The sequence below is a fragment of the Nerophis ophidion genome, linkage group LG06 (genome assembly GCF_033978795.1).
Source record: "Nerophis ophidion isolate RoL-2023_Sa linkage group LG06, RoL_Noph_v1.0, whole genome shotgun sequence".
In the NCBI taxonomy this organism is placed as follows: Eukaryota; Metazoa; Chordata; class Actinopteri; order Syngnathiformes; family Syngnathidae; genus Nerophis; species Nerophis ophidion.
In genome coordinates this window covers 27,674,434-27,690,151 of record NC_084616.1, presented here as the reverse complement: position 1 = coordinate 27,690,151, position 15,718 = coordinate 27,674,434, and the positions used below count along the sequence as shown (strand labels likewise).

At 39.0% G+C, this 15,718-nt stretch overlaps 2 protein-coding genes across 3 annotated transcripts in view; one reads left to right on the top strand and one right to left on the bottom strand.

Moving 5' to 3' along the window:
- The window catches only part of LOC133554456 (ankyrin repeat and SAM domain-containing protein 1A-like), a 117,119-nt gene extending 108,980 nt beyond the window's left edge, over nt 1–8,139 (bottom strand). Inside the window, exon 1 of one of the 2 annotated variants that reach the window (XM_061903260.1) lies at nt 7,636–8,139. In XM_061903260.1, the coding sequence (XP_061759244.1) occupies nt 7,636–7,814 (179 nt within the window). In that variant the 5' untranslated portion in view covers nt 7,815–8,139. The remainder of the gene's footprint in view (nt 1–7,635) is intronic. The other variant, XM_061903259.1, reaches the window with a different exon arrangement.
- Nucleotides 8,140–8,871: 732 nt separating this feature from the next.
- Nucleotides 8,872–15,478, top strand: taf11 (TAF11 RNA polymerase II, TATA box binding protein (TBP)-associated factor). Its single transcript, XM_061903261.1, has 6 exons — nt 8,872–9,105; nt 9,698–9,906; nt 10,018–10,151; nt 10,235–10,322; nt 14,894–14,990; nt 15,065–15,478. The coding sequence occupies exons 2-6, from the start codon at nt 9,727–9,729 to the stop codon at nt 15,193–15,195; spliced, it is 630 nt and encodes a 209-aa protein (XP_061759245.1). The 5' UTR covers nt 8,872–9,105; nt 9,698–9,726; the 3' UTR covers nt 15,196–15,478.
- Nucleotides 15,479–15,718: the final 240 nt, after the last annotated feature.

Below are 15,718 nucleotides of genomic sequence, written 5' to 3'. Positions count from 1 at the left end.
ATTGAGTGATGTCCGTCAACTTTTGGTCAGTATCCGTCGATTGACATGAATATGGCAAATTTGGCATGACTGATCAGCCTCAAATGGGGCGGCGTGGCTCGGTTTGTAGAGCGGCCGTGCCAGTAACTTGATGACTATATAGTGATATTCGAGTATACGTTCTCACACGGTGCTGGCATTACACTACCGGCTCTCCTTGCTTTTTCTTGTCTCTCCTTCTCACAGACAGTAAGCACACCTTCATACGTCATACGTCACATACGTATACGCCCTCGTGGAGCAGAGAGGTAGCGGCATGGGTAGCGTTAGCTGTGATGCTAGTTGTGATACGAGAGAAATAAGGTGCGAATGTGGTAACAAATGAAGGAAGAATTAATTCTGAAGAAAAACAGCAGGGGTCCGTTGTCTGGCGGTGGTTTGGCTTCAAGTGGGAATATGTCGAACAGACAACCGTAATTTGTCAAGTGTGGGGCAAAAGCGTTGCTATAAAAAGTAGCATTACTGCTAATACAAACCCCGTTTTCATATGAGTTGGGAAATTGTGTTAGATGTAAAAATAAACGAACTACAATGTTTTGCAAATCCTTTTCAACCCATATTCAGTTGAATATGCTACAAATGCAACAACATATTTGATGTTCAAACTGATAAACATTTTTTTTTGCAAATAATTAACTTTAGAATTTGATGCCAGCAACACGTGACAAAGAAGTTGGGAAAGGTGGCAATAAATACTGATAAAGTTGAGGAATGCTCATCAAACACTTATATGGAACATCCCACAGGTGTGCAGGCTAATTGGGAACAGGTGGGTGCCATGATTGGGTATGAAAGCAGCTTCCATGAAATGCTAGGTAATTCACAAACAAGGATAGGGGGAGGGTCACCAATTTGTAAGCAAATTGTCGAACAGTTTTAGAACAACATTTCTCAACGAGCTATTGCAAGGAATTTAGGGATTTTACCATCTACAGTCCGTAAAATCATCAGAAAGTTAAGAGAATCTGGAGAAATCACTGCATGTAAGCGATGATATTACTGACCTTTGGTCCCTCAGGCGGTACTACATCAAAAATCGACATCAGTGTGTAAAGGATATCACCACATGGGCTCAGGAACACGTCATAAAACCACTGTCAGTAACTACAGTTGGTCGCTACATCTGTAAGTGCAAGTTAATACTCTACTATGCAAAGCGAAAGCCATTTATGAACACCCAGGAACGCCGCCGGCTTCGCTGGGCCCGAGCTCATCTAAGATCGACTGATGCAAAGTGGAAAAGTGTTCTGTGGTCTGACGAGTCCACATTTCGAATTATTTTTGGAAACTGTGGACGTGGTGTCCTCTGGAACAAAGAGGAAAATAACCATCCAGATTGTTATAGGCGCAAAGTTCAAAAGCCAGCATCTTTGATGGTATGGGGGTGTATTAGTGCCCAAGGCATGGGTAACTTACACATCTGTGAAGGCACCATTAATGCTGAATGGTCCATACAGGTTTTGGAGCAACATATGTTGTCATCCAAGCAATGTTATCATGGACACCCTTGCTTGTTTCAGCAAGACAATGCAAAGCCACATTCAGCACGTGTTGCAACAGCGTGGCTTCGTAAAAAAAAGAGTGCGGGTACTTTCCTGGCCCGCCTGCAGTCCAGACCTGTCTCCCATCGAAAATGTGTGGCGCATTATGAAGCGTAAAATACGACCGCAGAGACCCCGGACTGTTGAACAACTGAAGCTCTACATAAAACAAGAATGGGAAATAATTCCACTTTCAAAGCTTCAACAATTAGTTTCCTCAGTTCTCAAACGTTAATTGAGTGTTGTTAAAAGAAAAGGTGATGTAACACAGCGGTGAACATGCCATTTCCCAACTACTTTGGCACGTGTTGCAGCCATTAAATTCTAAGTTAATTATCATTTGCAAAAAAAAATAAAGTTTATGAGTTTGAACATCAAATATCTTGTCTTTGTAGTGCATTAAACTGAATATGGGATGAAAAGGATTTGCTCAAAATTTTTATTTTGTTTTTATTTACATCTAACACAATTTCCCAACTCATATGGAAACGGGGTTTGAATATAGCATCATTTGAAAAGTCACATGCTAGAGAATGAAGGGTGCTTACTTCGCATATCAACATCTCCATTCGGTGCCGCACGCCCACACCATCAAAATGCAGAGGCAAACATTTCTAGATCCCCACTTGATGAAAAAAGGGATTTTTTTAGTTGTGATTACCTGCATGAAAGTTTAAAATGAGCATATATTAATGCAGTATGAACAAAAATGTTTTAATGTACACACATGGAACCATCATACTGGTGTGATTATATGTATCAAGTGTTAATTCAAGGCTAAGACAAAATATCAAGATGTATACTGTATCGTTTATCGCGATATGGCCTAAAATATCGCGATATTAAAAAAAGGCCATATCGATATGCCCAGCCCTGCTTTCAATTCACTTCAAATGGTAAAAAAGTTAAAACTACTAAAAAACAGAACCGTAGATTGTGTCACACTGTCGGTATCATCCATTAAAGGCAGAATACCAAGCATTTTAATAGGACAGGCTTCTGGCAGCCGAGCAGACTGCAGACATGTACGGACTTGACAGGCACAATATTGACGAGATCAAAAAGTCATCAAAAACACATCCTTCAAAACAGTGAATGAGACTGCATTCACACTTGTAGTCTGGTACTTTGAGCCTGACCAAACATTTTAAAAAGATACTTGGTGGTAACTTCCGTGCTCTCTGGTTTTCTTTCACAATATTTGTCAACTATTACTCAGAGTGAAACGTATGCATTAAGTCATGCCTCAATTGGGCAACACGTCTGAAATATACAGTATATCGTCCAACAACCTCAAGTGTCTGAAACAATAGGCTGTATTCAGTCACATGACTTAAAAGGAAAAACAGAAATGTCCAACTATCTGGTGCTCCAGACATTATTTTTACAGGACAAAAAACAGATATAAGCTTAGAAAACCACAGAGGCCTACAACCTCTTTGAGTGTGGCTAGGTCAATGAAATCGGTATCAAAATTCTCCTGGATAAAACATGCATCGTTTTTGCTCGGTTAAGATTGCATTTCATGATTTACTTAGCATCTTTGAGTACCTTGAAGGTAGAAAAGCGCTATACAAGTACAACTCATTCATCTTGCTAGGACGAATGCCTGTAAACAAACTGTGATCAGCACTTGATAGCCTTGATTCACTGTTTTTCATTTTCCCATTATGTCAACCACTTATAAAGAAAATTGGTGATACCACTAAAGACCCAGCTTGTCATGAAAGAAGACAAAGAAGTGATCACAGCTCACTGTAAATGCAGGTTTCAGCCGTGTTGCCTTCTTGTTGTTGCACGCATCATTACAAGTACGCGATTGCTGCCTTTGGGTAAAAATAAATAAATAAACTCTTACGTTTTGCTCACATTCGCTTTCTATTATTTATACTTGCTGTGTTGGTGCTTTACAAAACACTCATAGCAAAAATGCGTTTTAGGGACTCCGACACAAGATGAAATACAAAAACTGAAAGGACTATAGAGAGCACTATGAGGACAACAGAACTAACTATAATCCACACCCACTAAAGTTTAGAAGAAAAAAAAATGGTCTTCCATATATTAGCCACACCAGACAATAAGCCACAGCTATATACGTTGTGGAAGGAGTTGTTTATCAATCAATCAATCAATGTTTACTTATATAGCCCTAAATCACTAGTGTCTCAAAGGGCTGCACAAACCACTACGACATCCTCGGTAGGCCCACATAAGGGCAAGGAAAACTCACACCCAGTGGGACATCGGTGACAATAATGACGCAGTGGGACGTCGGTGACAATGATGACTATGAGAACATGATACTGTGATACTGATGATACTGATGACTATGAGAACATATGAGAACATGATACTGTGAAAGATCAATCCATAATGGATCCAACACAGTCGCGAGAGTCCAGTCCAAAGCGGATCCAACACAGCAGCAAGAGTCCCGTTCACAGCGGAGCCAGCAGGAAACCATCCCAAGCGGAGGCTGATCAGTACAAAAATATTTTCTGAATGTTTGTTTCCAAACTGTTTGTGTAACATAGCAGTAAAACTGCTGATCAAACACAACAAACATCAAAGTCATGGACCCACTAGCTAGGGTACCTAGCTCTTCAATCAATTAAACAGACTCAATTCCACAGTGACGTTTTTTAGTGAATTTACTGAGGAATTTGTGAAACTGAAACGATACTAGAACAATGCAATTGTAAGTTAGTAAACATAGACACGCATAGATGTGTTGGCATATTAGTTAATGCTGACAACGCTAGCTTTCTTACATTACAATAGCGTCTACAAATAAATATGCATGAAAACACTCTTACAGACATCACGCATGGGACGGATCAATATGTATGCATTGTTTTAGATAAATTGTAAAACTTACAAACATTGCTTGGTGTAATAAATGAACAATCCTTTCTAGCAGAAACACGATGGACTGTTTTACTTCCAGTTCAAGGCATAACAGGAAGTATCATTTCAACTCGCAGCATTTGCAGTGACCGAACTCGTCCAACAGTTTATAAGCCACAGGGTTCAAAGTGTAGAAAAAAGTAGAGGGTTATTATCCGTAATTAATGGTAAAATATCAGGATAATACCTAGATTTGAAAAGCAGCGGCAACGCTCTCCTAAGGCTAGGAAATTTGCTCCAGAGTACAGGGTATGTCGTGCATGCATGGAAAAATGGACAATGAAGAACCTTTGAAGTATATAAACTATATACTGACTCAAAAAAGGTTGCCGAAGATGTGCTGCAAGGAGACAGCGTTTCTCCCGACTTGACCGAACTGTAAGAAGCAACACAAATCTTTTGTAGAACGGAGCGAGGTACATTTAACTTCTGTATTTACGCTTCTGGGTTTACATTTAACTTTTGTTTATGATTTTTCACTTGGCTTTCTGTTGAGTGTTGCTCATGTAACAGAGGCCAGCTAGAGCAGCTAGGTCAGTGTATCCTGATAAACCTCACATCCTAACACACTGGTGTCAAACTCAAGGCCAGGGGGCCAGCCACATCATTTTATGTAGACCGCAAAAGCCTGGAAATAACATGCTTTAATAATCGTCGTCTTTTTTGATAAATGTATTTCAATTAAGATGCAGTTATTAACTCAATATTATTTGAGACAAGCTATTCCGAGCATTTTTTTTTAGTAATCTAAACCTTTTTCAAATCAACTGATACACTAGCGGAACTAAAATATCTGCTTGTCAGTTTTTAGTCGGTTTGTTGGTAAACAATGATAATAATAAAATGAAGGAGCAATCGTGTAATCAGTTCTTCCACGATTTTGCTGGCTTTGTTTTTGGCGATTGTTGCAGCCTATGAATGCTCAAATTCGCTGCAGCATTTTCAAAAAAATGTGGCACAATCCCCCCAGTGATGCAGCGAGACATTTGATTGGTTGCTTTGTTTGACTGCTGCTGGGACAAGTTGGATTGGCGAAAATGTCGACAGTCGGCCAAAATATGCAAAGATTGGGCAAAGTTCCAAGGCCGTGCACAATTCACAAGTATTGGTTGAATGTGTGTGAGTTGCTGCGATTGCAACATCACAAAATCCTGGAGGGACTGATTAACATAGTAGCATGATGCAGCCCTCTGATGGCTTCTTTGACTGGGACGTGGCCCACGGGGACAATTAGATCAACAAACCTGCCCAGACAGTTTGTTTACGCTGCACGTCCAGTTTACAGCTTGGGTTTATAGCTCAATGCTTAGCCATTTGGAGCAGTGTTTTTCAACCTTTTTTCGAGCCAAGGCCCATTTTTTTCATTGAAAAAATCCTGAGGCATACCACAAGCGGAAATCATTAAAAATGAAACTCAGTAGCCAATATTGACAATTAAACATTTTTCTCGCAATTGTTGGATATAACCAAGCATGCGTCACTATAGCTCTTGTCTCAAAGTAGGTGTACTGTCAGTACCTGTCCCATCACGCTGCGACTTACTTTGAGTTTTTTGGTGTTTTCCTGTGTGTAGTGTTTTAATTATTTTCTTGCATTACTATTTTTGTGTTTTTTCCTGTTTTGTTGGTATTTTCTTGTTGCAGTTTCATGTCTTCCTTGAGTGCTATTCTTCACACCTGCTTTGTTTTCGCAATCGAGACTAAGCTGTGTGGACGCTATCCTTCTTTGTGGGGACATTGTTGATTGTCATGTCATGTACTTCAATGCCTTTTCTTAGCGGCACTCGCCTTTTCTTTATTTTTGGTTCAAGAAATAGATACCTTTTTACCAGCACGCTGCCTCCCGCTGTTATTTGCATATTGTGATCATGACATAACGTCTTCCTGACATTTACAAAGCAATTAGCTACCTACTGCCATCTACCAATATGGGTATAACATGGTTACTCTGCCGAGCTCTAGACAGTACAGACACTCAACAATGGCACCTTATTTGCGGATTATCACGGTGGAAGAGGGGTTAGTGCGTCTGCCTCACAATACGAAGCTCCTGCAGTCCTGGGTTAAATTCCAGGCTCGGGATCTTTCTGTGTGGAGTTTGCATGTCCTCCCTGTGCATGCGTGGGCTTCCTCCCACTTCCAAAGACATGCACCTGGGGATAGGTTGATTGGCAACACTAAATGGGCCCTAGTGTGTGAATGTGAGTGTTGTCTGTCTATCTGTGTTGGCCCTGTGATGAAGTAGCGACTTGTCCAGGGTGTACCCCGCCTTCTGCCCGATTGTAGCTGAGATAGGCGCCAGCGACCCCAAAAGGGAATAAGCGGTAGAAAATGGATGGATGGAATTACTGGTGGGCAAAAAATATTTTTAAACCAATTCGGTGAAATTACATAATCTCCCACGGCACACAATGAATGTTTCTGGTGTGCCGTGGGAGATGAGTGGTTGAAAAACACTGATCTGGGGGACCCAGGTTAAAAAAAACAAGGGCTGTACCAGTAGGGGTTACACTATACATCACTTAGTTAAATTTGCATTTAGTGACATCAAATCCAGAGTTTTGCTTTGTTGGTGCAGTGTTCACACCTGTCACACTAAGGATCATCTCTCAGGCGGTCTTGGTCCACCTGTTTGGTCCGGTCTGCATTTACAGTTGAAACCCACTAGCAGAGCAGACAGACAGTTTGTTTTAACCTGATCAAAAATGACCATATTAAACGTTCATATCTGAAACACTTATTTTCAAAAAGGACTACCCCCCCCTTCGTGTGACCTCTGCCACAAAGCTTTCCTTTACTGCTCTGCATGAAAGTTTGACTGCTTTGCTAATTCGCCTTCACTAGTGAGAGTGCAGCCTTTCAATAATGCATCAGTTCTAGTCGTTTTTTTTTACAGCAGGATGACATATTTTTGCAGTATATTTTGCTGCCTGGGTTGTGTGCACATTACAGTCCAAATGGCTGGGAGCTAACAAAGAAGCATGCTCTTCCCACTCACTGATCCACTGAATGTTTGGGTTTTAAAAACCGATGTTAGCGTTGGCAGTCATGATTAATTTAGCTACATTTAAACCTAGGAGGTGTTGGTGAATATTTGATGGAGAAACACTGCTGCATGGACAGGGATTATCACCACTGGAGTTTACCTGAGCAGGCTGGAGAGGGGATGCGAGGAGGCAGCGTGGCCGCCGCTGTTACTGCTTCCACCCGTCGGGTAGGAACCGCCACCGGTGGCAGCCGACTGTCGTTTCCCGGATAAAAGCTTCTCCACCGCAGCCAGGTTTCCCGTACGCGCCGCTTCGAGGAGCTCCTGTTCCTTCCCCATTGCGGATGCGTTTAAAAAATAAAAAATAAAAAGACGAAGTAGGACGGAGGTTGGTTGTGAAATTCCTCCGCGACACCCCTCCTATCGCAATTCAGTATTCCACAATGCTGTTAAAATGGAAATAGAACGAGGAGGTGGGGGGGAAAGCTCCCCGCGGTGTTCGACCCGTTCGCCAGCTCCACGGCGTCGCTGGCGCCTAAAAAAAGGGAAAAGTTTGGTTGGGGCGCACGACACCGCCACCATGGAGCAAACTTCCTCTGGCCACTGGCCAGTCCCACGAGCCGCGTCCGTCACTTCCTCGAAACTGCTCCTTCTTTCGCACACGCACACGCACACCTAACTGCTGGAGGGTTTTTTTTTTTTTTTTTATTGCTGAGCTCAGTCATTTAATTCTGTATCACTGGAGCGATGTGGTTGTTTAAAACAATAACTACATAGTATATAATTAATTATAATAACTAAACAATTAATTGGTGTCATTTCTAAAATGCTCTCAACTGTCAAATTGCCCCAGTGGTGTTAATAGGGAACATTACACAATTGTCTTTGGCAGCTTAGTAACAGATGACCATGCTAATTTACGCTCTTGTGTCAGGCACTTATTTCGATTTGATGTTTAATTTAATTTTATTTTTTATTTTGTAGTGGTACTTTAATTAATATTAATAGTTTATTTTTATTTATTTATTTATTTTAATAGTTTTGTCATCCTATTTTACTCAATTATGTGTAATATTTGTTCAGTTTTAATGAATGTTGTAATTATACAATCTACTTATTTAATTATAATTTTCACATTTTAACTTGATGTTTTGTTGATACGTTACATTCAGGTTTGAAATATACAATTTTATTTGAGTTGGATTTCGCCTAAATGATGTTTGTTTTGTTTACATAAAATAAAAAATCTTATTTTTTGTGTATTACATGACATTATATCAACAAATGTCAATTTGAAACCTTTTTTGCATTAGGGTAGCCCCAATAATAGTTTTAAATGTATTTTATTTTATTTAAAAAACAATGCTTTCAATATTGTAAATAAAGTTCGTACAAACCGGAACCGGAAATACTATTAAGCAACAACTGCAGCGCAAAACATAACTTGTTATGCTCACATCTCTAAAAATCAAGCAACAGTAATTACATGACTTTATTTAGTGAGGGAAACTATTGTAGTTTATTTGTACTTTGAGTTTTTCTTGCCAAGTACTTACCCAATGCGAAGCGAAAGTTGTTTATATTCCCCTTTAGCTTAGCTGCTACGTTGTTGACGCCTGGCTCAGTGAAGGTAAACTCCTCTTTATTTACCGTAATGTTGGTTATATCGGGCATGCAATAACCAATGCTTCATTGCATTTGGTTAAACAAACCACTGTTGTAAGCACAATACCAATGGCGTTATGTCAAATCAAATGTTTATTGGATTCATCACTATATAGTGTACATCCACGACTAAACTACTACCAAGTGTAGATTCAGGCCGGGTGGCCTATTTTAAGTTCCAGGTAACCCTACATTATTATATTGTATAAATAGTAAACCAGAGTGTGAATGTTGTTTGTCTATCTATGTTGGCACTGTGGAGGTGGCGACTTGTCCAGGGTGTACCCCGTCTTCCGCCCGATTGTAGCTGAGATAGGCGCCAGCGACCCCAAAAGGGAATAAGCGGTAGAAAATGGATGGATGGATGGATGGATGGATAGTAAACAAAGTTATGGTAGTAGTTTAGTCAGTAGTTCTGTCGTGTTTGTACACTGTATAGTGATGAATCCAATAAACATTTGATTTGACTTGACATTAAATTTGCAAAATGCGGTTGCGCATTTTGCAAATTACGCGCCATTGGTATTGTGCTTACAACACCACCTTGTATTTTGCAGAGTTCGAAACTGCAATTGTAAGAGCAAAAATGGCGGATCCCGCACGGATTAAACCTGAGAGAATAATTGAAAGTGCAGCGGATGAACAAGACGAGCAGTTTGCTGCTGACGTGCCTGAGGATGTAAGGTTGCCAGGTCCGGAAAAGCCTAAAGTCGAACCGAAAGAGGAGCAGTCTTCTCAAGACCAACACAAACAGGAGGATAAGTCTGTGTGTATACATCAATATTTTGATAGAACCTTATGGAAGAGAGTACAGAAGCACTGCACTATATTATTACTATCAAAACATACATTTAATCTAAGGATTTGTCCTCTGAAGGAAATGGCAGCTGCAACAGAGGATGAAGACGAAGGAACTTCGGGGCAGCCTTCATCGAATAGACTGAAGGTGGAGCCAGAGAAGAAAAAGGAGAAGCGGCAAAAGGTTGATGAGGATGAAATACAAAAGATGCAGTAAGACATTTCCAACAAAACAGCATAGATAATTACATGCATGTGTTTCATTGTGCAAGAAACTACGTTCGTATGTTTTCAAGGGTGTTGGTGTCATCCTTCTCTGAAGATCAACTGAATCGCTATGAGATGTACAGGCGCTCTGCCTTCCCCAAGGCTGCCATCAAGAGGGTATGTTGTTTTTGAGCAGTTCCTGAGTGTGAAGGTCAGGTCATTTGAAAAATATTCACCTTCTTGCAGGCTTGCAAGATAGGCGATATACATGATAAACTTTTTTCTGACAATAAAAGTTTGAGTGCTACAGTAGTCATATTGTGGCAATGCATGTTAATTACACGTCCTTGACCACATGCTTAACGAAATGTGGCATCCTTGCTTGCAGAACGATTTTGAGAATAAACCTAATTGCGATTTTCCTCTCCAAAATTGCGATTTGCCTTTTTTATATTTTATACATATATACAAATAAGACTGTAAATATAATGAGTGAAGGAAGACATGTTTTAGACTGTCTATTTTAATTTTCCTGAAGGAATCAAAGTACCATCTATCTATCTCAAGGTGCCACACATTATGTAAATGATTGCAAATTGTTTTAATCATTATAAACAATAGGAGGGTTGCATGTAACGTCACATCCGTTTTTCTTCTTCGTGGCTTATTCACACGATGGTCAATCAGCTTGAGCGCAGCATTAAAACAAGTTAGTGTAGAGTTCGAGCAGAAAATGCCGTATTGCTGTTCTGTTTTTGGGTGTTACAGTTGTTTAAATAGTGCGATAGGAAATAGCTTTCATATAGTCCCGAAAAAAATGGTTCGTATAAAGGTAATAAAGTCAGGAAAAAAATAAAGTGTGTCGACGGAAATTGCTCTTAAAAATATAACTTTCATCATCTTATGAAATAAAATCAAACAGATTGTTTCTACAGCGATCACTTTGTAAAAAGGTTTGTTTGAACATACTGTATGAGTTGAGAAACTTTGTGTTGCAATCGAGTTATACTAGTAGTGTTTGATAGCAGAAATAAACGTGAAGGAATGACAATAAATCACATTTTTAAAATTATTTTGTGGTTGCTATCTCTAAATATAACTACGAAGACGTGGTTGTGCAAATAAACTAATATCATATTAAATCCTAGTAATAAATATTGTGATTGTTGGTCCAATCCACCATATTTTCTTTGTTGATTTTCATAACAGAAACTAAAAGCTTAGTTGTTGTTGTGCAGTAAAGCCAAGTGCTTTATTCGACACGGATGAGCACATTACAGCGACTTTGGTGATATTTGTTAGCCTCAAGAATATATCCTTAATAGTATTGATGAACTAGATGAATAAATGTCTCATAGGCTCAACAGCATACTGTATACTGACTCTTGATATCGCTAGCAAACATTGCTGAACGACATCTATAGCTAAATAATGAGACAAAATATGAATTTCACAGCGTAAAAACAACTGCAGACATGGATTGTAGATGAGACTAATATTTGTAACAGGACATCAACTTCAAACAAACGTATCTTTTTTCTCATTAGCACCACGATCACAGCAGCAGCACACTTGTTGTGCCAATCAAATACGTTACTTACCGATGCACAAATAAGTCCAACTTTGATAATTTGATGATAAATGGTTTGAATCTTTTTTTTAAATATTTTTCTTAAGAGTTTAAAAATCCACTCCATCCCATTTTAAATATTTTTTCATGGTCGCTTTTATATTTGCCTCTAAAGCTATCAAAGTAAGCTTAAATCTGCACGGATTTAGGTAAATAAATAGTAGCTTAATGGCTACTATTAATGGCTACTAATAGCTTAGCCCATTGCCTGAAACGTAGAAGTGCCTGGATGTGCCTCTAGATCACGTGATTGCAACTCACCTATAAGCAAAAACATTTCCTTTAAAAAATAGTTGGCTTTATGCAGAGACTCTGAGCTTTTGTCTAAATGCTAAGAAACTTTACATTGTTTATAATGTAATGTAATCATGACAGGGTTTCCCCTAAATGTAAACGACCGTGGCCAAGGCCACAGCAAGATTACTGCCACTACATCTTTTTTTTTTTTAACATGAAATCACTAACATAAAAACAAAAGTGATTTATAGTATGCAAGTATATACCTTATATAGTCTATTATTTACATACTATTTATTATAACACATTTGAAAAATCGCTCAATATAAAAACTTACATTGATCCAGTTAGGAAAAAAACGGTGCATCTAAATCACCTATAAGAAGCGCGTCAGCTGGTTGCGCACCTTAACAAGTTGACATCTGACAAAAGTAAAGAAAGTTAAAGAGAGTTATTTTAGGCTAATTAATGCATTTCTTTTTGAAGAAAGTGTAAACTACCCTATATTACTACCAACAATAATGTCTAACTTTACACCATATGCATCTTGGAACCCCCGTTTGGTCATCGCTTTGTGGAGTGTGCATTTAACTGTGTGTGTGTGGGTTTTCACCAGGCACTCCAGTTTCCTACCACATTCAGAAATAATGAATGTTAGATTAATTGGAGACTGCAAATTGTCCATAGGAACGGCGTGGCAAAGCTTGGAGAGTGGCCGTGCCAGCAATCTAAGGGTTGCTGGTTCAATCCCCACCTTCTACCATCCTAGTCATGTCTGTTGTGTCCTTGAGCAAGACACTTCACCATTGCTCCTGATGGGCCCTGGTTAGCGCCTTGCATGGCACCTTCCGCCATCAGTGTGTGAATGTGGAAATAGTGTCTAAGCGCTTTGAGTTCCTTAAAAAAAGGTAGAAAAGCACTTTACAAGTATAACCATAGATACGACTTTGAGTGTGAATGATTGTCTATCTGTTCCCTGCGATTGGCCATGCTAATTTGAGTTAGCTTGTCAATGAGCTAGTCCATTATACGTTAGCATTAAGCTAGTGGCATTAGAGCTCAACCTCCACTCTACATAATTGTATTCCTTTTTTCAGTTTATTCCAAATTATTATTAATCTACCGCGATTCTTACATGTATGTGCACTTCATGTGTATATATATTGTACCGTACTTTCTTTTCTGTTAGTTTAAATGGCTTCATTGTGAAGAATACAAACAAAACAGTCATTTTTTAAAATCTAGCAGGCTACAATATATCGCGATGTAGATTTTAGGCCATATCAATCAAAATCTACAAACCCCATTTCCGTATGAGTTGGGAAATTGTGTTAGATGTAAATATAAACTGAATACAATGATTTGCAAATCCTTTTTAACCCATATTCAATCGAATGCACTACAAAGACAAGATATTTGATGTTCAAACTCATAAACTTAATTTTTTCTTGCAAATAATAATCAACTTAGAATTTCATGGCTGCAATACGTGCCAAAGTAGTTGAGAAAGGACATGTTCACAACTGTGTTACATCACCTTTTCTTTTTACAACACTCAATAATTGTTTGGGATCTGAGGAAACTAATTATTAAAGCTTCGAAAGTGGAAATCTTTCCCATTTTTTTTTTTATGTAGAGCTTCAGTCGTTCAACAGTCCGGGGTCTCCGCTGTCGTATTTTACGCTTCATAATGCGCCACACATTTTCGATGGGAGACAGGTCTGGACTGCAGGCGGGCCAGGAAAGTACCCGCACTCTTTTTTTTTATGAAGCCACGCTGTTGGAACACTTGTCTTGCTGAAATAAGCAGGGGCGTCCATGATAACGTTGCTTGGATGTCAACATATGTTGCTCCAAAACCTGTATGGACCTTTCAGCATTAATGGTACCTTCACAGATGTGTAAGTTACCCATGCCTTGGGCACTAATACACCCCCATACAATCACAGATGCTGGCTTTTGAACTTTGCGCCTATAACAATCCGAACGGTAATTTTCCTCTTTGTTCTGGAAGACACCACATCCACAGTTTCCAAATATAATTTGAAATGTGGACTCAGAACACCTTTCCACTTTGCATCAGTCCATCTGAGATGCGTTTGGGCCCAGCCAAGACGGCAGCGTTTCAATATATTGTTGATAAATGGGTTTGGCTTTGCATAGTAGAGTTTTACCTTGCACTTACAGATGTAGCGACCAACTGTAGTTACTGACAGTGGTTTTATGAAGGGTTCCTGAACCCATGTGATGATATCCTTTACACACTGATGTCGGTTTTTGATGCAGTACCGCCTGAGGGATCAAAAGTCCGTAATATCATCGCTTACGATTCTCTGAACTTTTTGATGATATTACGGACCGTAGATGGTAAAATCCCTAAATTCCTTGCAATAGCTCGTTGAGAAATGTTGTTCTAAAACTGTTCAACAATTTGCTTACAAAGTGGTGACCCTCACCCCATCCTTGTTTGTGAATTACTTAGCATTTCATGGAAGCTGCTTTTACACCCAATCATGGCACCCACCTGTTCTCAATTAGCCTACACACCTGTGGGATGTTTCATTTAAGTGATGAGCATTCCTCAACTTTATCAGTATTTATTTCCACCTTTCCCAACTTCTTTGTCACGTGTTGCTGGCATTAAATTCTAAAGTGAATGATTTGCAAAAAAAAAAAAGTTGATCAGTTTGAACATCAAATATGTTGTCTTTGTAGCATATTCAACTGAATAGGGGTTGAAAATGATTTGCAAATCATTGTATTCCATTTATATTTACATCTAACACAATATCCCAACTCATATGGAAACGGGGCTTGTATTCATATAGCATTTAATTACAACTATTGCCCATCCTTGCCTTCCTGTGTATTTTTTGTTTAGCTGATCCAGTCTATAACAGGATCGTCAGTGTCCCAGAATGTGGTGATTGCAATGTCTGGTATCTCGAAAGTTTTTGCCGGGGAGATAGTTGAGGAAGGTAAGAAAAAAAACGGCACTAAAAGTATACTTTGGTTTCATATAAGTTGTGGTAATGACTTTTGTTTTTTTCAGCGTTGGATGTTTGTGAGAAGTGGGGCGACACACCACCACTTCAGCCCAAACACATGAGGGAGGCTGTGAGGAGGCTGAAGAGTCGCCATCAAATTCCCAACACCAAGTACAAGAACATTCTGTTCCACTGAGGACTCAGCCGAGAAACAATATTGACTATATTGGTGCTAATACGATGCTCCATATAGTCTACGAGATGTCCCATCAACATTCAGTCTAATTATAAACATGTTAACCACCTGGTAACCAGATATAAATCTGTACAGGTAAAGAAACTTTGATCGACACATGATAAATGACTTTGAAATGGTGGCAGCACCTGCCTTTCATACCACATTATCGATGTAAATGCTTGATGCAACATTCAGTTTAATGATGGACTATTGTTGTAAATACATTATATTTTTATGTAAACATTTTTATTTCCTGAAGCAGATAGTTTTGAAAAGTAGAATTATGATACCCGTCATAAAAGTACAAAAGACTAAGTATAGTAGGGCTGTTAAATTATTTTTGTTTCATTTTTTCACAGCTAAGGAATAATTTATTTTAATCATGATAAATTAGTTTTACATTGTTTCATTTTGAAAGCGGTAGAAAATGGATGGATGTTAGTTCATAACAAAAACGTTAATCATTTATCCACATTGATGT

Excerpts from the sequence above, each read along its gene's own strand:
- taf11 (XM_061903261.1), top strand. The coding sequence starts at position 9,727 with ATGGCGGATCCCGCACGGATTAAACCTGAGAGAATAATTGAAAGTGCA. Across the intron at positions 9,907-10,017 it reads ACAAACAGGAGGATAAGTCT|GAAATGGCAGCTGCAACAGA; the intron begins GTGTGTATACAT and ends TGTCCTCTGAAG. Across the intron at positions 14,991-15,064 it reads CGGGGAGATAGTTGAGGAAG|CGTTGGATGTTTGTGAGAAG; the intron begins GTAAGAAAAAAA and ends TGTTTTTTTCAG.